Source organism: Chiloscyllium plagiosum, unplaced genomic scaffold (assembly GCF_037043375.1).
Source record: "Chiloscyllium plagiosum isolate Xiang-an unplaced genomic scaffold, Cpla_swu_hap1 HiC_scaffold_8, whole genome shotgun sequence".
Taxonomy (NCBI): Eukaryota; Metazoa; Chordata; class Chondrichthyes; order Orectolobiformes; family Hemiscylliidae; genus Chiloscyllium; species Chiloscyllium plagiosum.
Genome location: NW_028270146.1, coordinates 13716251 through 13739625, shown reverse-complemented (window position 1 = coordinate 13739625; position 23375 = coordinate 13716251). Strand labels below are relative to the sequence as shown.

At 49.6% G+C, this 23375-nt stretch overlaps 2 protein-coding genes across 3 annotated transcripts in view; both read right to left on the bottom strand.

Moving 5' to 3' along the window:
• LOC122553358 (epithelial cell adhesion molecule-like) overlaps window positions 1-12549 on the bottom strand; it is a 34585-nt gene extending 22036 nt beyond the window's left edge. Inside the window, exons 1-3 of the mRNA XM_087989596.1 lie at window positions 12163-12549; window positions 10495-10665; window positions 4998-5238 (exon numbers count right to left, since the gene is read on the bottom strand). Coding sequence (XP_087845722.1) covers window positions 4998-5238; window positions 10495-10665; window positions 12163-12232 — 482 coding nt within the window. The 5' untranslated portion in view covers window positions 12233-12549. The remainder of the gene's footprint in view (window positions 1-4997; window positions 5239-10494; window positions 10666-12162) is intronic.
• A 3960-nt stretch (window positions 12550-16509) lies between these two features.
• The window catches only part of nrde2 (NRDE-2, necessary for RNA interference, domain containing), a 70599-nt gene continuing 63733 nt past the window's right edge, over window positions 16510-23375 (bottom strand). The window contains exon 14 of one of the 2 annotated variants that reach the window (XM_043696953.2): window positions 16510-17699. In XM_043696953.2, the coding sequence (XP_043552888.2) occupies window positions 17664-17699 (36 nt within the window). In that variant the 3' untranslated portion in view covers window positions 16510-17663. Of the gene's footprint in view, window positions 17700-19595; window positions 21711-23375 lie in introns of those variants that run through there. The other variant, XM_043696952.2, reaches the window with a different exon arrangement.

The following is a 23375-nucleotide window of genomic DNA, read 5'->3' as shown; positions in this document are numbered from 1 at the left end:
GGTCTCTGGATCGATGGGTTATCATTAGGTTATCTCCTCCCCAGTCAATGTGTTAGCATTATTGTAGCGAACAGTAATGTGTAAGCGTGCAATTCTGGTCTCCTTCCTATCGGAAAGATTTTGTGAAACTTGAAAGGGTTCAGAAAAGATTTACCAGGATGTTGCCAGGGTTGGAGGATTTGAGCTATAGGGAGAGGCTGAACAGGCTGGGGTTGTTTTCCCTGAAGTGTCGGAGGCTGAAGGGTGACCTTATAGAGGTTTACAAAATTATGAGGGGCATGGATAGGATAAATAGGCAAAGTCTTTTCCCTGGGGTCGGGGAGTCCAGAACTAGAGGGCATAGGTTTAGGGTGAGAGGGGAAAGATATAAAAGAGACCTAAGGGGCAACTTTTTCACGCAGAGGGTGGTACGTGTATGGAATGAGCTGCCAGAGGATGTGGTGGAGGCTGATCCAAATGCCTCTTAAATGTTGCAATTGTATGGGTATATGAATAGGAAGGGTTTGGAGGGATATGGGCCGGGTGCTGGCAGGTGGGATAAGTTTAGGTTGGGATATCTGGTCGGCATGGACAGGGTTGGACCGGGGGGTCTGTTTTTGTGCTGTACATCTCTATGACTATGACTATGTGTCCCAGACATAATAATAATTAATATTAAGTATTTTGAAATGAATCATTACTGTTGATTAAGATGGAGTCTGTCTTCTGCCAAAGGTTTCAAGTCAACATCATTTCTCAGTAAATTTGGACTGTTGTCAGTAAGACAGATGGCTATAGCAGTGATTCTACCCAAGACATTACACATGGCTTCAGGGAACATAACCACAGAAGTACCAGGCTGGCAGAGCTGGTATCTGTATATACCATGGTGTTAGCAGGGGGGTGGGAGGGGGAATTTCAGTAAACACCATGGTGATAGCGGAGGGGGATTTCAGTAAACACCATGGTGTTAGCGGGGGGGGGGGGATTTCAGTAAACACCATGGTGATAGCGGAGGGGGATGTCAGTAAACACCATGGTGTTAGCGGGGGGGGGCGGGATTTCAGTAAACACCATGGTGTTAGCGGGGGGGGGGGGGATTTCAGTAAACACCATGGTGATAGTAAGGGGAGGAGCGGGATTTCAGTAAACACCATGGTGATAGCAAGGGGGGGGGGAATTTCAGTACATACCATGGTGATTGCAGGGGGGGAATTTCAGTACATACCATGGTGATAGCAAGAGGGGAGGAATTTCAGTAAATACCATGGTGATAGCGGGGGTGGGGGGAGTGGGATTTCAGTAAATACCATGGTGATAGCAGGGGGGAATTTCAGTAAATACCATGGTGATGGCGGGGGTGGGGTGGCATTTCAGTAAATACCATGGTGATAGCAGGGGGGAATTTCAGTACATACCGTGGTGATAGCTGGTGGGGGGGGGGGGTAGTTTCAGTAAATACAATGGTGATAGTGGGGGGGTGGATTTCAGTAAATAGCATGGTGATAGCGGGGGGAGGAGCAGGATTTCAGTAAATTCCGTGGCGAAAGTGCGGGGGGGGGGGGGATTTCAGTAAATACCATGGTGATTGCAGGGGGGGCGGATTTCAGTAAATACCATGGTGATAGTGGGGGGGGGGGGAGGGCGGGATTTCAGTAAATACTATGGTGATAGCAGGGTGGGGGACAATTTCGGTAAATACCATGGTGATGGGGGGGGGATTTCAGTAAATAGCATGGTGATAGCAGGGTGGGGGATGGGGATTTCAGTAAATTCCGTGGCGATAGTGCGGGGGGGAATTTCAGTAAATACCATGGTGATAGCTTTGGGGGGGGGGGGGGGGGGGGGGGGGAATTTCGGTAAATATCATGGTGATAGCTCTGGGGGGGATTTCATTATATACAATGGTGATAGTGGGGAGTGGGATTTCAGTATGTACCATGGTGATAGTGGGGGTAGTGGGGGGGGGGGGGGGGGTGATTTCAGTAAATAGCATGGTGATAGCGGGGGGGCGGGATTTCAGTACATACCGTGGCGATAGTATTGGGAGGGGGGGGGGGATTTCAGTATGTACCATGGTGATAGCGGGGGGGGAATTTCAGTACGTACCATGGTGATAGCGGGGGGGCGGGATTTCAGTATATACAATGGTGATGGTGGGGGGGATTTCAGTACGTACCATAGTGATAGCGGGGGGGCGGGATTTCAGTACATACCGTGGCGATAGTGCAGGCGGTGATAGTGGGGGGGGGGGGATTTCAGTACGTACCATGGTGATAGCAGGGGGGATTTCGGTAATACCATGGTGATAGCGGGGGGCGGGGGGGGAGTTCAGTAAATACCATGGTGATAGCAGGGGGGATTTCGGTAATACCATGGTGATAGCGGGGGGGATTTCAGTAAATACCATGGTGGTAGCAGGGGGGATTTCGGTAATACCATGGTGATAGCGGGGGGGATTTCAGTAAATTCCATGATGATAGCAGGGGAGGGAGGAATTTCAGTAGATACATTGGTGATAGCAGGGGGGATTTCAGTAAATACCATGGTGATAGCGGGGGTGGGACAATTTCGGTATATACCATGGTGTTAGCGGGGGAGGGGGATTTCAGTAAATACCATGGTGACAGCGGGGGGGTGGGGGGAATTTCAGTTCATACCATGAAGATAGCTGGGCGGGGGGGGGATTTTCAGTAAATTACATGGTGATACTGGGGGGGGAGGATTTCAGTAAATACCATGGTGATAGCAGGGGGGGACAATTTTGGTAAATACCATGGTGATAGCGGGGGGGGATTTCAGTAAATAGCATGGTGATAGCAAGGGGGAGCGGGATTTCAGTAAATTCCGTGGCGATAGTGCGGGGGGGATTTCAGTAAATACCATGGTGATAGTGGAGGGGGGGGGAGTTTCAGTAAATATCATGGTGATAGCTGGGGGGGGCCATTTCATTATATACAATGGTGATAGTGGGGGGTGGGATTTCAGTACGTACCATGGTGATAGCGGGGGGGGGGTGATTTCAGTAAATAGCATGGTGATAGCGGGGGGGGCAGGATTTCAGTACATACCGTGGCGTTAGTGCAGGGGGTCATACGGAGGGGGAATTTCAGTACGTACCATGGTGATAGCGGGGGGCGGGATTTCAGTACTTACCGTGGCGATAGTGCAGGGGGTGATAGCGGGGGGGGGGGATTTCAGTACGTACCATGGAGATAGCAGGGGGGTGGGATTTCAGTACATACCGTGGCGATAGTGGAGGGAGGGATTTCAGTAAATACCATGATGATAGCAGGGGGGATTTCAGTAAATACCATTGTGATAGCAGGGGTGATTTCAATAATACCATGGTGATAGTGGGGGGGGGGATTTCAGTAAATACTATGATGATAGCAGGGGGAGATTTCAGTAAATACCATGATGATAGCAGGGGGGGGGGGATTTCGGTAATACCATGGTGATAGCGGGGGGGGGAGGAATTTCAGTAAATACCATGGTGATAGCAGGGTGGGGGGATTTCAATAGATACCATGGTGATAGCAGGGGGGATTTCAGTAAACACCACGGTGCTAGCAGGGGGGGACAATTTCGGTAAATACCATGGTGACAGCGGGGGGGGGGGGGGGATTTCAGTAAATACCATGGTGATAACAGGGGGGGACAATTTCGGTAAATACCATGGTGACAGCGGGGGGGGGGAATTTCAGTAAATAGCATGGTGATAGCGGGGGGGGGAATTTCAGTAAATACCATGGTGATAGCAGGGGAGGGATTTTGGTAATACCATGGTGATAGCGGTGGGGATTTCAGTACATACCATGGTGATAGCAGGGGGGGACAATTTCGGTAAATACAATGGTGATAGCAGGGGGGTGGGATTTCAGTAAATAACTTGGCGATAGTGTGGGGGTGGATTTCAGTATGTACCATGGTGATAGTGGGGGGGATTCGGTAATACCATGGTGATAGCGGGGTTGGGATTTCAGTAAATATCATGGTGATAGCGGGGGCAGGCGGGATTTCAGTAAATACCGTGGCGATAGTGGGGGGGATTCGGTAATACCATGGTGATAGCGGGGGTGGGATTTCAGTAAATACCATGGTGATAGCGGGGGGGATTTCGGTAATACCATGGTGATAGCGGGGGGGGGGGGATTTCAGTAAATACCATGGTGATAGCGGGGGGGATTTCGGTAATACCATGGTGATAGCGGGGGGGGGGATTTCAGTAAATACCATGGTGATAGCGGGGGGGATTTCGGTAATACCATGGTGATAGCGGGGGGGGGGGGGATTTCAGTAAATACCATGGTGATAGCGGGGGGGATTTTGGTAATACCATGGTGATAGCGGGGAGGATTTCAGTAAATACCATGGTGTTAGCGGGGGGGATTTCAGTAAATACCACGATGATAGCAGGGGGGATTTCAGTAAATACCATGGTGATAGCAGGGGGGATTTCAATAAATACCATGGTGTTAGCGGGGGGGATTTCAGTAAATACCATGGTGATAGCAGGGGGGATTTCGGTAATACCATGGTGATAGCCGGGGGGATTTTGTTAATATCATGGTGATAGCAGGGGGGATTTCAGTATATAGATTAGATTCCCTACAATGTGGAAACAGGTCCTTTGGCCCAACAAATCCACACCGACCCTCCGAAGAGTAACCCACCCAGACCCATTTCCCTATATTTACCCTGACAAATGCACCTAACACTATGGGCGATTTAGCATGGCCAATTCACATGACCTGCACATCTTTGGACTGTGGGAGGAAACTGGAGCACCCGGAGGAAACCCACACAGACACAGTTAGAATGTGCAAACTCCACACAGACAGTCGTCCAAGGCAGGAATTGAACCAGGTCCCTGGTGCTGTGAGACAGCAGTGCTAACCACTGAGCCATCATGCTGCCGTGATAATAGCGGAGTGCGAGGTGGGCAGCGATGCCAGGCAGGGAGTTTTCCTCAGGGGAAGCCCGACTCATTCTGAACATCACAGAGTGGAACTCACTGGACACGGACGAGCTGGTCACATTTGGGGTCGTCGCCAGTCTTGTCAGTGACCCTGACCCCTGCACTGTCCACACACCAGCAGAGGTTGGAGTCATCATCACACTGCTTGGCCTTGAAGGTGCCATTGGTCTCACAGTCCGGGTCGTACAGGTCATCCACCCTCCTACCCCCAGGCTGGCTGCTCGCTGTCCGCATCTTGTGAAGCATCTCCAGGTGCAATAGCCGGCATTTCGGGGTCACTGGAAAGATCGGAATGAACCAGTGCATCAAAACGGAGGCAGTCCATACGACGTGTCTCAGACACGGAGATAAACACAGACAATATGGGTTAACACATTCTTTCATGGGATGTGGGTGTCACGGGCAAGACCAGAATTCATTATCCGTCTCTAATTTCCCTCGGACTGAGCCAATCACAGAGGGCGGGTAAACATCAATCACGTTGCTTTGGGTCTGGAGTCACATGTAGGCCGGACCAAGTAAGAATGGCAAATTCCTTCCCTGGAGGACATTAGTGAACCAGATAGGATTTTTAAAAAAAAGCAATTGACAGCCATCATTTGGGCAGCTCTTTAGAACACAGAACAGTAGTTCACAGAACAGGCCCTTCGGCCCTCGATGTGCTGCCGACCTTTTATCCTACTCTAAGTTCAAAATACCCAACTACCCTTCATTTTACTATCATCAATGTACCTATCCAAGAGTGGGTTAAATGTCCCTAATGTAACTGACTCTACTACCACTATGGGCACCACAAACCCACCACTCTCTGTGTAAAGAACCTACCTGTGACATCTCCCCTAAACCTTCCTCCAGTCACCTTAAAATTATGTCCCCTTGTGATAGCCATTTCTGCCCTGGGAAAAAGTCTCTGGCTATCTACTCTTTCTATGCCGCTCAACATCTTGTACACCTCAACCAAGTCACCTTTCATCCTTCTTTGCTCCAATGAGAAACTGCTAGTTCCCTCAACCTTTCTTCATAAGACATGCCCTCCAGTCCAGGCAGCTTCCTGGTCACTCTCCTCTGCATCCTCTCTAAAGCTTCCACATCTATCCTATAATGAGGTGACCAGAACTGAACACAATATTCCAAGTGTGGTCTAACTAGGACTCCACAGAGCTGCAGCATAACCTCGCGGCTCTTAAACTCAATCCCACCACTAATGAAAGCCAACACACAATACGTCTTCTTAACAACCTTATCAACTTGGGTGGCAACTTTGAGGGATCTACAGACATGGATCCAAGATCCCTCTGTTCCTCCACACTGCCAACAATCCTGCCTTTAACCCTGTAGTGTGCATTCAAATTCGACCTTCCAAAATGAATCACTTCACATTTTTCCAAGTTGAACTCCATCTGCCACTTCTCAGCCCAGCTCTGTGTCCTGAAAATGTCTCATTGCAACCTACAACAGCCCTGCACACCATCCACAACTCCACCAACCTTTGTGTCAACGATAAACTTACTAACCCAACCTTCCACTTCCTTGTCTGAGTCATTTATAAAAATCCCAATGAGCAGAGGTCCCAGAAGTGATCCCTGCGGAACACCACTGGTCACCAAGCTCCAGGTTGAATACTTTCCATCTACCACCACCCTCTGTCTTCTATGGCCCAGCCAATTCTGTATCCAGACAGACTGGTTTCCTTGTATCCCATGTCTCTTTACCTTCTGAATGAGCCTACCATGGGGAACTTTATCAAACACCTTGCTAAAATCCATGTACATCACACCCACTGCTCTACCTTCATCAACGTATTTTGTCTCATCCTCAAATAATTCAATAAAGTTTGTGAGGTATGACCTCTTCACAAGGCCATGCTGACTATCTCCAATTAAACTATGGTTTTCCAAGTAATCATAAATCCTGTCTCTCAGAATTCTCTCCAATAATTTGCCCACCACCAATGTAAGACTAACTAGTCTGTAATTCCCAGGCTTATCCCTATTCCCTTTCTTGAACAAAGGAATAACACTTGCCACCCTCCAATCATCTGGTACTACTCCAGTGGACAGTGAGGACACAAAGATCATTGCCAAAGGCGCAGCAATGTCTTCCCTCACTTCCTGTAGAAACCTTGGGTATATCCCGTCTGGCACAGGGGACTTATCTATCCTTACATTTTTCAAAATTTTCAGCACATCCTCCTTCTTAACATCAACCTGTTCGAACATAGCAGTCTGTTTCATGCTGTCCTCAGAATCGTCAAGGTCCCTCTCAGGAGTGAACATTGAAGCAAAGTATTTATTAAGGACCTCCCCTACTTCCTCTGAATACAGGCACAAGTTCCCTCCACTATCCCTGATTGGCCCTACCCTCACTCTGACCATCCTCTTGTTCCTCACATAAGTGTAGAATGCCTTAGGGGTTTCCTTATTCCTACCCGCTAAAGCTTTTTCCTGCCCCCATCTAACTGTCCTCAGTCCATTCTTCAGTTCCTTCCTGGCTACCTTGAAACCCTCCAAAACCCTGTCTGATCCTTGCCTCCTCAACCTTAAGTAAGCTTCCTTCTTCCTCTTGACTAGATGTTCCACATCCCTTGTCACCCAAGGTTCTTTCACCTGACTATCCCCTCCTTGCCTCAGTGGGACAAACCTATCCAAAACTATTAGCAAATGCTCCCTAAACAACCTCCATATTTCTGTCATGCATTTCTCTGAGAACATCTGTTCCCAATTTAGGTGCCCAGTTCCTGCCTAATCGCATTGTATTTTTCCCCTCTCCCAATTAAACACTTTCCTACACCGTCTGCTCCTTTCCCACTCCATGACTATAGGTCAGCCCCTCGAACCTGCTCGTCCACTCAACAGGATCATGACTGATCTGACATTCCTCACATCCTGCCCTTTGCCCTGTAACCCTGGATTCCCTGACAGATCAATACTCTCTCTCTGCTAGCCTTAAATATACATAAGGACTGTGCCCCCACAGCTCTCTGTGGCAAGGAGTTCCAAAGTCTCTTAGCCCTCTTAGGGAAGAAATTCCTCCTCATCTCAATCGGAAATTGTCACCCTCAGTCCTGCCGTGGCTTTTGTGATTAAGTTCTGGAGTGGATCTGGATCCCAGAAACAGCTGTGCCATGTAGTCAGCCACACAGTGGGGTTATGTGATGTGATACAGACAGGATCATACACGCTATGTACGTGTGTCTGTATACACTACATATAAGGATCGTCAGTTATCCAAAGGACACAGGTGGGGAGTATTTCGCTCGTTAATCGAATTCCCAAGCAGCCTAGGATAAAGCTGGTCTGGCCCTGGGGACTTATCAATCTTAATGTTTTCCAAAATTTCTAGCACAACATCTTCATCAATCTTGAGCTGGTCAAGACTGTATCCCAGCTCCTCTAAGTTTTCATTTACAACAAGTTCCCTTTCCTTGGTGAAAACCGAAGCAAAATACTCATTTAGGGCTTCCTCTATCTGCTTAGACTCCATGCACAAGTTCGCTCCGCTATGCCTGATCGGCCCTACCTTTTCCCTGATCACTCTCTTATTCCTCACATATGAGTAAAATGCCTTGGGGTTCTCCCTAATCCTTCTTGCCAAGCCTTTTTCGTGCCCCCTCCTGGCTCTCCTCAGTCCAATTCTGAGCTCCTTTCTAGCTAGCCTGTAATCCTCTAAAGCTGTGCTAGATCCTTGCTTCCTCCACCTTAGGTAAACTGCCTTCTTCCTTTTGACAAGAAGTTCCTCTGTTCTCGTCATCCAAGGTTCCTTAATCTTACCCCTTCTTACCTGTCTCAGAGGAACAAATTCATGCATCACTCGCAACAACTGCTCCTTAAATAGTCTCCATATGTTTGCTGTGCCCTTTCTGTGGAACAATTGCTCCCAGTCTGTACTTCCCAACTCCTGTCTGATAGCGTCATAATTTCCTTTTCCCCAATTAAATATCTTCTCTCGGTAACTGCTCCTTTCACTCTCCAAGGCTATGGTAAATGTGAGACAGTTGTGATCACTTTCACCAACGTGCTCTCCCACCGTGAGATCTGACACCTGTCCTGGCTCGTTGCAGAGCACCAAATCCAAAATGGCCTCTCCCCTCGTCGGTCTGTCTACTACTGAGCAAGGAAACCCTCCTGAACACACCTGACAAAAACGGCTCCATCCAAACCATCTGCACTAAGGAGGTTCCAGTCGATCTTGGGAAAGTTGAAATCACCCATAACAACAACCCTGCTACTTCTGCAATTTTCCAGAATCTGCTCGCCTATGAGTTCTTTAATCTCTCTACTGCTGTTAGGTGGTCTGTAGAAAACCCCCCAATGCAGTGGCTGTTCCCTTACTGTTCCTAACTTCCACCCATACTGACTCAGTAGACAAACCTTCCTCAACAACATTCGTTTCTGTAGCTGGGATGCACTCTCTGATTAGCAATGCTACACCCCCCTCCTCTTTTTCCACCCTCCCTGTTCTTTTTAAACGTTCCAAACCCTGGAACATCAATAACCATTCCCGCCCCTGTGAAACCCATGTCTCCGTTATGGACACAACATCGTAGCCCCAAGTATTGAGCCATGTATAGGAGTTTTATAAAGTTCATTGTTAAAGGAGGGACATGAAGAGGGGCCTGGGGCAGATTTGCATTCACACAGAGAGCCAGCGCAGTGACAGAGACAGAGTGAAGGTGTGGCTGAGGGAGAGGGCGAGGGTGATGTGGAGGGTGAGGGTGTGTGTGAGGGTGAGGGAGAGGGTGTGGGTGAGGGAGAGGGTGTGGGTGAGGGAGAGGGTGTGGGTGAGGGTGAGGTGAGGGTAAGTGTGAGGGTGATGCTGACGTTGAGGGTGATGTTGAGGGTGAGGGTGAGGGCGAGGGTGATGTTGAGGGTGAGGGTGATGTTGAGGGTGAGGTGAGGGTGAGGTGAGGGTGATGCTGACGTTGAGGGTGATGTTGAGGGTGAGGGTGAGGGCGAGGGTGATGTTGAGGGTGAGGGTGATGTTGAGGGTGAGGTGAGGGTGAGGTGAGGGTGATGCTGACGTTGAGGGTGATGGTGAGGGTGATGTTGAGGGTGAGGATGAGGGCGAGGGTGATGTTGAGGGTGAGGGTGAGGGCGAGGGTGATGTTGAGGGTGAGGGTGATTTTGAGGGTGAGGGTGATGTTGAGGGTGAGGGTGATGCTGACGTTGAGGGTGAGGGCGAGGGTGATGGCAAGGGTGATGTTGAGGGTGAGGATGAGGGTGAGGGCGAGGGTGATGTTGAGGGTGAGGGTGATGTTGAGGGTGAGGGTGATGCTGACGTTGAGGGTGAGGGTGATGTGGAGGGTGATGCTGACATTGAGGGTGAGGGTGAGGGTGATGCTGACATTGAGGGTGAGGACGAGGGTGATGTGGAGGGTGAGGGTGATGTTGAGGGTGAGGGTGAGGGCGAGGGTGATGCTGACATTGAGGGTGAGGGAGAGGGTGATGTTGAGGGTGAGGGTGAGGGCGAGGGTGATGCTGACATTGAGGGTGAGGGCGAGGGTGATGTGGAGGGTGAGGGTGATGATTACTCACACTGGTCACAGCGTACTGTCACGTTGTCGTAGCCGCGGAATACAGCCTCACAGGTTCCACAGCGGTTCAGGTGGCAGGTAACATACTGGTTATATTTACAGCTCGCATCCTCACAGACCTCATCAAACTCACAGTTCTCCCGAGCCGGGTACGCATCAGGGCACTCGTCATCTGGCACAGAGACAGGGGTGGGGGAAGAGAGAGAGAGAGAGAGAGAGAGAGAGAGAGAGAGAGACGGGGGGGTTGAAGAGATAGAGAGAGAGAGAGAGAAAGGTGAAGAGAGAGGAGGGAAGGGAGTGAAGAGAAAGAGGGGGGGAGAGAAATGTGGGAGGGAGGGAGAGAGAGAGAAGGTGAGAGAGTGAGGGGGGGTGAAGAGAGAGAGAGAGGGGCGGGGGGCAGAGAGAGAGGGGGAAGAGAGAGAGTGGGGGGGAGAGAGAGAGATATATAATGAGAGGAGAGAGAGGTGAGGGGAAGAGGGAGGCAGGTGAGAGGGAGAGACAGACAGAGAGAGAGAGAGACTGTCACTTCCTCTGGGCCCTCAGTGACTCCTCCGTAACGTTTCTCTAGTTTAATAATCTCCTTCCTGTAACAGGGCGACCAGAACGGGACACCGTACTCAGGAAAGAGGCCTCACCAACTTGCACAACTTCATTTGCACTCTTTTGCAGACCTCCCTCGGCTCTCTACTCCCCTCCGTCCATTAGCCAGCCGCACACTCCTCACCCCTCCCCAACCCACTCACCAACGCTGAACTCATTCTGTACCCACTGAATCCCTGGTCAAGGATCTTTCCAGTGCCAGGGTCATCTTTGACAACCTTCGGGTATCCCAATGCACTCTACAGCCAATGGAGCTCTTCTACAGGGGTGTGGTCAGATTGCCCGGGCTGTAACTTAGCAGCCGCATCAATCCACGGGGTGCACAGCAGGATCCCACCTACCGCGATGTGGCAGATTGTCTGCTTTGGTGATGTTGGTAGAGGGATGAGTATTGGTGCAGAGATAACAGGGAAAATTCCCGTACTCTTCTCCAGATTAGTGCCATGGGACCCAGCCCAGGGAGCTGGTAGGGTTCAATGTCTCCCTGAAGGCTGGCATCTGGGGTTGGCGCAGCTCTCCCTCAGGAACACACAGGAGCTATTCACAAACTTATCCAAATGTCTTTTAAACATTATAACTGTACATGTATCCATCACTTCCTCTGGCAGTTCATTCCACACATGAACCACTCTCTGTGTAAAAATGTTGCCCCTCCCGTCCTTTTTAAATCGTTCTCCTCTCACCTTAAAACTGTTCCCCTAGTTTTGAACTCTCCCCACGAAGGGAAAAGACCTTTGTCATTCACCTTAACTATGCTCCTCATGATTTTAGAAACCTCTATAAAGGTCACCCTTCAAGTTCCTACGCTCCAAATGAAAAGGTCTCAGTCTTTCCAGTCTACTTTTATATCTCACACCCTCCAGTCTCAGAAGCATCATGGTGAGTCTTTTCTGGACCTTCTCCAGTTTAATAATTTCCTTCCTTTAACAGTGCGAACAGCTGGACACAGCATTCCAGAAAGAGACCTCACCAACGTCTTGTACAACCTCAAGTTGACGTTCCAACGCTGATTCTCAAAGGTCTGAGCAATGAAGATCTCCCGCTCAAGTTGTTCACCTGGTCAGCTTACCTGGTATCGCCAACACGGCGCGAACATAATCAGTTAGCAGCAACACAAACAGACAGCCAGTCCTGCCCATCGCTGTGCTCCTCAGGGTGGGACCCCCCTCACTTGCCACTCTCAGCAAAATGCCAGCCTAACAGCCTAGTGACCAAATCACCTTCAGCTTTAGCAGGTTAAAGCAGTCAGGCAAATCCCCCCTGGTTTATATTTAACAGCCTGGATTGTTGCTACACCTTCAAGGCATGACCGGTCTTTTAAGGCCAGTCACCACGCACTTGCCCAGAGTTTAGTTAATGTGTCCCCATTTCGTCACAGTTATAAATTATAAATAGCCACGCTCATACCAGGGGGACTCAAGACAGCACAGGTAGACTTGTGAACACAAACAAAAGCAGAAAAAAAATGCTCATCGGACATTCTAGATTAAACAGGCGTGCTAACATTTCTGCATTCATTCAGAGAATGTGAGTATTTAAATTCCCTGAAGGTGGTTACTCACTTCCCTTGACAATTCCGTTACTTCCTGGCCATTTGAGAGTCAGCCATATTGCTTGGGTCTGGAGTCACATGTAGGCCAGTCATGGTAAAGACAGCAGATTTCCTTCCCTGAAGGACGTCAGTTTTTTAAATGACAGAAAATTCTGGAAATACTCAGCAAGTCTGTTGGCTTTTGTGGAACAAGAAATCGGTTAAAATAACTTGAATCATTAACTTTGTTTCTCTCTCCAAGACCTGCTGAGTTTCTCTGGCACTTTGTCTTTATTTCAGATTTCCCCCTGGGCTATGAGGGGATTTAAAACAATGTAATGTTACAAGCTGAGTTGATCGAAGATATTTTCTGATCAACCTGTTCAGAGATCTAGTGACACAGTCCTGGAGGAGATGGGACCGGAACCTGGCACAAGAGTTAGGGACACTACCACAGAGTTACAGCGGCTGGCTAATTAGCTGCTGCACTGAATCATGAACAATGAAAGAATGAGTTACATTCCAGTGCAACGAGTTTTCATCAGATCCGGGGAAGGTTAGAGATGGAGCTGGTTCAAGGCAGATAAAAGGGTGGACCGGATGGTGGTTATTGAAACAGAGAGAGAAGAGAGGGAGGGAAAAAGGGCGAGAGGGCAACGCAGAGATATGGTAGAGATTCTGTAATGAAAGGGATAATGGCCCAAATGAGTTGGCAGAGTCAAGAAAGAAAACGAGTCTAGAGAAAATGTAAATGGACAAAGCACAATCATCATCCAACAAAACGCAGCCGATTCTCCGACCAACATTTCCGAAACAAATGTTTAGTCCTGAAGGATGCAAAAAGGTCATCTGAAAATTCCCAATGAGCTCCAATCAAAACTGTGAAGAAGAGTTACACCCGAAAAATTGACTTCTCCACCTCCTGATGCTGCCTGGCTTGCTGTGTTCCTCCAGCCTCCTGCCTGTCCCTCCTGCTGCTGCCTGGCTTGCTGTGTTCCTCCAGCCTGTCCCTCCTGATGCTGCCTGGCTTGCTGTGTTCCCCCAGCCTTATGCCTGTCCCTCCTGATGCTGCCTGGCTTGCTGTGTTCCTCCAGCCTCCTGCTTGTCCCTCCTGATGCTGCCTGGCTTGCTGTGTTCCCCCAGCCTCCTGCCTGTCCCTCCTGATGCTGCCTGGCTTGCTGTGTTCCTCCAGCCTCCTCCCTGTCCCTCCTGATGCTGCCTGCCTTGCTGTGTTCCTCCAGCCTCCTGCCTGTCCCTCCTGATGCTGCCTGGCTTGCTGTGTTCCTCCAGCCTCCTGCCTGTCCCTCCTGATGCTGCCTGGCTTGCTGTGTTCCCCCAGCCTCCTGCCTGTCCCTCCTGATGCTACCTGGCTTGCTGTGTTCCCCCGGCCTCCTGCCTGTCCCTCCTGATGCTGCCTGGCTTGCTGTGTTCCTCCAGCCTCCTGCCTGTCCCTCCTGATGCTGCCTGGCTTGCTGTGTTCCCCCAGCCTCCTGCCTGTCCCTCCTGATGCTGCCTGGCTTGCTGTGTTCCTCCAGCCTGTCCCTCCTGATGCTGTCTGGCTTGCTGTGTTCCTCCAGCCTCCTGCCTGTCCCTCCTGATGCTGCCTGCCTTGCTGTGTTCCTCCAGCCTCCTGCCTGTCCCTCCTGATGCTGCCTGGCTTGCTGTGTTCCTCCAGCCTGTCCCTCCTGATGCTGTTTGGCTTGCTGTGTTCCTCCAGCCTCCTGCCTGTCCCTCCTGATGCTGCCTGGCTTGCTGTGTTCCTCCAGCCTGTCCCTCCTGATGCTGCCTGGCTTGCTGTGTTCCCCCAGCCTCCTGCCTGTCCGTCCTGATGCTGCCTGGCTTGCTGTGTTCCTTCAGCCTGTCCCTCCTGATGCTGCCTGGCTTGCTGTGTTCCCCCAGCCTCCTGCCTGTCCCTCCTGATGCTGCCTGGCTTGCTGTGTTCTCCCAGCCTCCTGCCTGTCCCTCCTGATGCTGCCTGCCTTGCTGTGTTCCCCCAGCCTCCTGCCTCTCCCTCCTGATGCTGCCTGCCTTGCTGTGTTCCTCCAACCTCCTGCCTCTCCCTCCTGATGCTGCCTGCCTTGCTGTGTTCCTCCAGCCTCCTGCCTGTCCCTCCTGATGCTGCCTGCCTTGCTGTGTTCCCCCAGCCTCCTGCCTGTCCCTCCTGATGCTGCCTGCCTTGCTGTGTTCCTCCAGCCTCCTCCCTGTCCCTCCTGATGCTGCCTGCCTTGCTGTGTTCCCCCAGCCTCCTGCCTGTCCCTCCTGATGCTGCCTGCCTTGCTGTGTTCCCCCAGCCTCCTGCCTGTCCCTCCTGATGCTGCCTGCCTTGCTGTGTTCCCCCAGCCTCCTGCCTGTCCCTCCTGATGCTGCCTGGCTTGCTGTGTTCCCCCAGCCTCCTGCCTGTCCCTCCTGATGCTGCCTGCCTTGCTGTGTTCCTCCAGCCTCCTGCCTGTCCCTCCTGATGCTGCCTGGTTTGCTGTGTTCCCCCAGCCTCCTGCCTGTCCCTCCTGATGCTGCCTGCCTTGCTGTGTTCCTCCAGCCTCCTGCCTGTCCCTCCTGATGCTGCCTGGCTTGCTGTGTTCCCCCGGCCTCCTGCCTGTCCCTCCTGATGCTACCTGGCTTGCTGTGTTCCCCCAGCCGCCTGCCTGTCCCTCCTGATGCTGCCTGCCTTGCTGTGTTCCTCCAGCCTCCTGCCTGTCCCTCCTGATGCTGCCTGGCTTGCTGTGTTCCCCCGGCCTCCTGCCTGTCCCTCCTGATGCTACCTGGCTTGCTGTGTTCCCCCAGCCTCCTGCCTGTCCCTCCTGATGCTGCCTGACTTGCTGTGTTCCTCCAGCCTCCTCCTGTCCCTCCTGATGCTGCCTGCCTTGCTGTGTTCCTCCAGCCTCCTGCCTGTCCCTCCTGGTGCTACCTGGCTTGCTGTGTTCCCCCAGCCTCCTGCCTGTCCCTCCTGATGCTGCCTGGCTTGCTGTGTTCCCCCAGCCACCTGCCTGTCCCTCCTGATGCTGCCTGACTTGCTGTGTTCCCCCAGTCTCCTGCCTGTCCCTCCTGATGCTGCCTGGCTTGCTGTGTTCCTCCAGCCTCCTGCCTGTCCCTCCTGATGCTGCCTGGCTTGCTGTGTTCCTCCAGCCTCCTGCCTGTCCCTCCTGATGCTGCCTGGCTTGCTGTGTTCCTCCAGCCTCCTGCCTGTCCCTCCTGATGCTGCCTGGCTTGCTGTGTTCCTCCAGCCTCCTGCCTGTCCCTCCTGATGCTGCCTGCCTTGCTGTGTTCTCCCAGCCTCCTGCCTGTCCCTCCTGATGCTGCCTGACTTGCTGTGTTCCTCCAGCCTCCTGCCTGTCCCTCCTGATGCTGCCTGGCTTGGTGTGTTCCTCCAGCCTCCTGCCTGTCCCTCCTGATGCTGCCTGCCTTGCTGTGTTCTCCCAGCCTCCTGCCTGTCCCTCCTGATGCTGCCTGGCTTGCTGTGTTACTCCAGCCTGTCCCTCCTGATGCTGCCTGGCTTGCTGTATTACTCCAGCCTGTCCCTCCTGATGCTGCCTGGCTTGCTGTGTTCCCCCAGCCTCCTGCCTGTCCCTCCTGATGCTGCCTGCCTTGCTGTGTTCCCCCAGCCTCCTGCCTGTTTACCATTAAAACTGAAGCAAGTTAAGGTCAGAGAGGTCAGAGTGTGACAGCAAATTTTGGGAGCATTTAAGTGACCAAAGTCAAAGAAATTATCTTTAACGAGAGAGTTAAGAGGGGACTAGAGAACCAGAGAGAAGGGGATTCTGGATTTTACAGCCCAGACAGCTGATAGTGTGGGCTACTGGGGGTAGAACAAAGGGAAACCCCTTCCCCTTCCCCTTCTCCCCACCCCAGGACTGTACAGGACAGCGAGATTGGAGCAACACAGGCATTTCAGAAGATTGAGGCATCATCATTGGTACTGAGGTGACAATTTTTATTGTTAATAGAAAGACAAGTGCATATTTAATACAGCAATGGTGACATTTGCGGAGAGACTTATTTAAGGAACCTTGGCTGGATTTTCCCATGGACTCTGGGATCCTGACCACAAGCTCCTGCTATCTTGCACAGCAGCAGCCTTCTGGCCTGCCCATCCTCGCAGTGGCTGTGTGATTCAGGGCGGCCCGCACACCCTTATCGTGACAGCTGGAGCCTCAGCAGCGTCCCTGAGCGTGCTCAGAGAGTGAGAGCAGGGAGATCTCCTCAGAGGCGTGTCCTGAAGTCAGAAGTGGAGGGAAAATCCGTAGCTGAAGCTTTCACGATGCTGACCCCCATCTTTGGGGCTTGGAGCCTCTTTGTGCGCTGGGACGGGGGTCCCATCACCCTGGTAATGTGCCAAGGAGACCACATCAACACTAATCAGCTTATGTGTCTGCCAACCTCCTGCTGTCCAGTGCCTATATCTGGGAAACATGCCCATTTGAGGGAGCTATGCCAACCTGATGCCATCTCATTGCCTCAAAACCCACCTTTGGGGCGAGGAAATTCAGGGTCTTGAGGGACTAATGAGTCTTGATAGGCTTCAATACTAAGAAATATTTGCTTTGAGCTTTAAAAAACAATTTTCACAGAAATGTGAGTGTCACTGGCAGCATTTATTGTCCATCCCTAGTTGCCCCTTGAGAAGGTGGGGGGGAGCTGCCTTCTTGAACCGCTGCAGTCCACGCGCTGTGGGTTGACCAACAATGCCCCGAGGGAGGGAATTCCAGGATTTTGACCCAGCGACGGTGAAGAAATGGCGATATATTTCCAATTCAGGATGGCTTGGAGGGGAACTTGCAGGGGATGGCGTTCCCATGTATCTGCTGTCCTTGTCCTTTTAGATGGAAGTGGTTCTGGGTTTGCAAGGTGCTGTAAGGAGCCTTGGTGAATTTCTTCAATGCATCTTGTAGATGGCACTCATTGCTGCTACTGAGCGTCTGGAACAGGAGTGAACGTTTGTGGATGTGGTGCCAATAAAGCAGGCTGCTTCGTCCTGGATGTTGTCAAGCATCTGGAGTGTTGGTGAAATCAAACTCATCCATGGAAGTGGGGAGTATTCCATTTCACTCCTGACTTGTGCCTTGTAGATGGTGGACAGGCTTTAAGGGGGACAAGAGGTGAGTTATTTGCAGCAGTACTCCTAACCTCTGACTTGCTCATCTAGGCACAGTATTAATATACAACATAGAAAAGTACAGCACAGAACAGGCCCTTTGGCCCACCATGTGCTGAGGATCAATCCTAATCTAAACTAAGATAACCTAACCTATGCTCCTCTCAACTCACTACTATCCATGTTCATGTCCAGCAGTCGTTTACATGTCCCTAATGACTCTGCTTCCACCATCTCCCATGGCAATGCATTCACAACTCTATGTAAAGAACCTTCCTCCTAACACCTTAAAACTATGACCCCTCGTGCCAGTCAATCCTACCCTGGGGAAATGTCTCTGGCTATTGACTCTATCCATGCCTCTTACTATCTTGTATACCTCGATCAGGTCTCCTCTCTTCCTCCTCCTCTCCAGAGAGAAAGGTCTGAGCTAGTCAACCTTCCTTCATAAGGCAAGCCCTCCAGTCCAGACAGCATTCTGGTAAACCTTCTTTGCAGAAAATGTGTTGCTGGAAAAGCGCAGCAGGTCAGGCAGCATCCAAGGAACAGGAGAATCGACGTTTCGGGCATGAGCCCTTCTTCAGGAATGAGGAAAGTTTGTCCAGCAGGCTAAGATAAAAGATAGGGAGGAGGGACTTGGGGGAGGGGCGTCAGAAATGCGATAGTTGGAAAGAGGTCAAGGTGAGGGTGATAGGTCAGACTGGGGTGGGGGCGGAGAGGTCAGGAAGAAGATTGCAGGTTAGGAAGGTGGTGCTGAATTCGATGGATTTGACTGAGACAAGGTGGGAGGAGGGGAAATGAGGAAACTGGTGAAATCAGAGTTCATCCCTTGTGGTTGGAGGGTTCCTAGGCGTAAGATGAGGCGCTCTTCCTCCAACCGTCGTGTTGTTGGTGGTCTGGCGATGGAGGAGTCCAAAGACCTGCATATCCTTGGTGGAGTGGGAGGGGGAGTTGAAGTGTTGAGCCACGGGGTGGTTGGGTTGGTTGGTCCGGGTGTCCCAGAGGTGTTCTCTGAAATGCTCCGCAAGTAGGCGGCCTGTCTCCCCAATATAGAGGAGGCCACATCGGGTGCAGAGGATGCAATAGATGATGTGTGTGGAGGTGCAGGTGAATCTGTGGCGGATATGGAAGTTTCCTTTGGGGCCTTGGAGGGAGGTGAGGTGTGGGCACAAGTCTTGCACCTCCTGCGGTTGCAGGGGAAGGTGCCGGGAAGGTACCTGCACCTGAAGAAGGGCTTATGCCCGAAACGTCGATTCTCCTGTTCCCTGGATGCTGCCTGACCTGCTGCGCGTTTCCAGCAACACATTTTAATCTGGTCAAGCCTGTTTCCCAGCTCCTCAAAGTGCTCATTCACAACAAGGTCCCTTTCCTTTGCAAAAAACTCATTTAGGGCTTCCCCCATCAGCTCAGACTACATGCGCAAGTTCCCTACGCTATCCCTGATCAGCCCTCCTTCTCCCTGATCACTCTCTTATTCCTCACGTATGAGTAAAATGCCTTTGGGTTCTCCCTAATCCTTCCTGCCAAGCCTTTTGCTCATCCAGTATAAGTTCCAATCAAAACAAGGGAAGAAGAGGTCTGTATCTAGGGCAGGGTGTAAATTGTTTAAGAAAAGCAGAGAGAGTAATCAATAGCTGGTTGTCTCCACAGGGTACAAATAAGGAACTCCAGGATAATGAATATGTTCAAGGTATCAGTTCAAAGATAAAGACTGCTGGTGAATTCGGAAATGACAAAAGGAAACTCACTAAAGACAATAATGAGACAGAGCATTCTCTAGAGATATATGGGAATACTCATTAGTGTATCCAAAAGCTGCATGCTTTCATTAGATCAAAACAGTTTTAATCAACATGACAAACTTCAATGTGTCTTCGCAATATGAGATGAAAAGGGTCAATACTGACAATCATTTATTCCAATTTTAAAATTAAAACTTACATTAGCTATATCAAATTCAACGCAGGATTATTCAATTCTGAGAAACCAGTTTGTGAGAATCAGTGACAAACATATTGCTGCAGCTGGGGCAGTTACACAGGTACCAAGCAGTTCATCAAACTGATCTATTCAGCCCTTCAGACTCCTGTAAATTGAGCCAAATGGGTTTAATGGACTGAACTCTGATTTGGAGATCTCATCTTTAATGTTCAAATCCATCCATTGCCTCAGCCTCCACGTGTTCCACCTTGCAGTAAATTTGGCCTCCACATATTCTCTCCATTCTACAACTGATCTTCAACCATTTAATTCCGACCTTCTGGAATTGTCTCCTTAAACCTCTCTGCCTCTCCTTCTTAAAGAGCCCCCTCCCCTGAAATCCAATCTCTTCACTAAGTTTTTAGATACCTCCCCCTCCTACTATCCCATTCCTTCTTTAGTTCAGTGTGGTGTGATGGTAATGCTCTGGGCTAATAATCTATAAATGGGTTCCTGAGTTATGCTTGGATCCTTAAAAACAAGGAGTTTACGTTGGACAATTTAAGGGGCAAATGGTGTTTAACAAACACCTGAGAGAAAAGCACATGCTTTTACCATGTTGCCAGCTAGTTACACTGTATTTCACCGAATAACAACTATGCTACAAACTGACAGGAGGCCAGCACATTACAACCTAGCAGGCTATTCAGCCGGACATGTCCATGCTGACCCTCTGCAAGAGCAGCTCCACTAATCCTCCCTCCCTCCCCGTTCTCTGTAGACCCGCAGTTTCTTTTCTTCAGCTGCTGAACTGTTAGGTCCATGTAGGATGAAGAAAAATTCCAAGGAATGCTGACGTGACTCATATCCAATATCCAACCAGCTGGCTAGGAATTGAAATTGAGAGCTTAGTTTAAAACAAAAGAGGCATACGTGAGGTTTAAGAAACTGAAGACAGAAAGATCTTGAAGGATACCAGGATAGAAAGAAAGAACTCAAACAAGGAACTAGGAGGACTCAAAGGGGCCATGTCTTTGGCAAACAGCATTAAGGAAAATCCCAAGGTATTTTGTAAACACATTAGGAGAAAGAAGATAGCTGGGGAAAGGAGACATTCACTTAAGGACAAAGAAGGGAATTTATGTGTAGAGCCAGAGAAATTGGCTGAGATCTTTAATGAACACATGAGTACTCACAAAGGAGAAGGACTTGGTGGATGGTGAGTCGATATTCTAGTGCATACAGGATATGAAAAAGGTGTTAGATGTTTTGAAAAGCTTTAAGGGAGACAAGTCCCCAGGACCTGATAGGACATATCCCAGAATGCTGAGGGAGGCGGGTCAGGAAATTGCTGGGACGTTGTATATTCTCTTTAGTCACAGGAGAGGCCCCAGAGGATTGAAGAGCATCTCAGAGATTCAAAAAATAACCTGTAATGTCATACACCTCACCAAGTTTACAAAACAAACCCAGTAATCATGACTATCTAGTTCAGAAAACGATACAAATAAGCAGTAACTTTACACGTTTAACCATTTATTACAAAATAGATATTTTAACTTCCTTTAAATCCTCTGAATGAGTGTCCAATAACCCATCCTTAGGATGGACAGATGTCAAAGGCTACATGGCATCATTTGAAAGCTAATTATTCTCGATATACTGACTGGTCTCCCTCACCCAACCAGGATCACCAAACCAGTCACCAAATTCACTGCCCGGAGCACCTGGCTTCCTGCCAATCTGCTTCCAGTTTTAGGTAACAGCTGTCCTGGCCAACATTCGGCCCTTAAACCACACCTAGTCTGGTCACTTAGATCATTGTTGTTTGTCACAGCTTGACTGAGCTCTGGCTCTCTGCCTCATTTCCAACAATGGTGGATCCAATGCTGTAGGGATACCCAGGAGCTGTGAAAGGTGTTAAGTAAATGTACGGCTTTGTTCTCCCCAATCAATCTTCCATAAGAATTTCCAACTCCTCCAGAGGAGCTCTGATCCGAATCTCCTTTTCCGTCATTAAGTCTATTATTTCTTGGAGTTGTCCAGGTAAGTGGCTGACTGCATCTAAGTATAGCACCTGGGAACGAGAGAGAAGGAATTTAGTATTTGCTGTTATTAGACTGGACCTCTCTAATTTCAAATCTAATGCTGATCTTGCATTTGTGCACCTCCTGTGTAGCTGTAGCCTTGTGTGCCTCACTCTGTCTAAGCACCCTAAAATCGGTATGTCCTTGTTTGCTATGATCTGATTGTACTGCTCGCAAAACAAAACTTTTCACTATACTTAGAATGACAACAATAAATCAACTGTTTTTCCAGAAAGTTGAGAGAAATCTGCTACTCCTAGGACATAGGACGTTCGCCTCTGAGACACAGAGTTCGTGGGTTTAAGTTCAAAACAAAAAGTATACCTAAACTGACATTCCAACTGCAGGACCGAGGGGGTGCTGTATTGTCAAAAGGTCTGGCATTAACCCAAACTCCTGTCTGCTCAAATGCATAGAAAAGACATTATTGAAGAAAAGCAGTGAGGTGTCCTGATACTATGGCCAATGTTTATCCTTAACATCACCAAAATGGTTATTTCCTCAATACTGTTTGTGCCAAAGAGTTTATCTGAAGCTGAGGAAGTTTAAGCTCAGTTGTATGAATACTCAAGGAAGAGGCCATTAAGCCGTCATGACAAGGAAACGAAGGTATTAGCTGTTACCTATAGATGTGGTAGACAAGGAAATTATCTCTGGTGTTCGAGTAAAGAGGTGCTGTCAGGAGAGATGGCACATTGTATTTTACGAAGTGTTTCAAAAATCCTTCAAGTTATGTCATATGTAGGCAGCTTGGTTTATTCTATTTTATCCTTATTTGTTTTGCTTAATAAGTCTCTGTTTTATTGTTAAAACCAAATATGCACATTAGGCATTCATGTTTCAATCGGTGACTATCCTGTTAAATAGAAAAAAACCCAACAAAATATGATCTATCAATCCAGATTTTAGTCCAGGATCTAACTTATCCAGCTGGAGGGGGGGGGGGGGGGGGGGAGATCAGAACACAGCAATGACTCCACTTCCAATGTATTTTAGCGCACTGCTGGGGTTAGGGATAAAGTCAGGAAGTACTTTTTATTGCAAGGAATACTGGAGAGCTGGGACTCTGTGTGCCAAAAACAGCTCTCACCAAACAGAAACCATCTGACCTGAGCCTAGACTATGAACAGATAAGGAACAAGACTGCCGTAAATGGGACAACGGGTACAGTTTAGGCATGGCCTATTTCAAGGGCCTCCAACTGTAAAACGCAAGCCTACACCGGGGGGGGGGCGGGGTGAAGAGACATGATCTAAAAGACAACAGCCAACAGACAGCATATCTTTCAGGCTCAGAGGGCTCATGATTGGAGTGTTCGCCCTTACCTTCAGTTCTCCATACACTGGAGGATGGCAGAAGAATGATTGGCAGTGTCTGAAGAGGGTGCACCTGACTGCCTCTCCAATTCACTCCATTGTACTCTTCAAACCTTCAGCTCATCGATGTCCTCACCCAAGGCAAGGCCCATTCATTCCCAGGCTATCCAACATGGCTGCTCAACCTTTACCAATCCTTACAGATGTTCCACTTTTCCAGCATCATGTGTTCTTGTTTAAGTTCTTTTCAATGTGTTTTCCAAAGATCTAAATTATGGATTTATTTTATGCTAATTTGGGCCATTTCGAAAGAGTCAATGTACAGAATCTGCCCCTGAA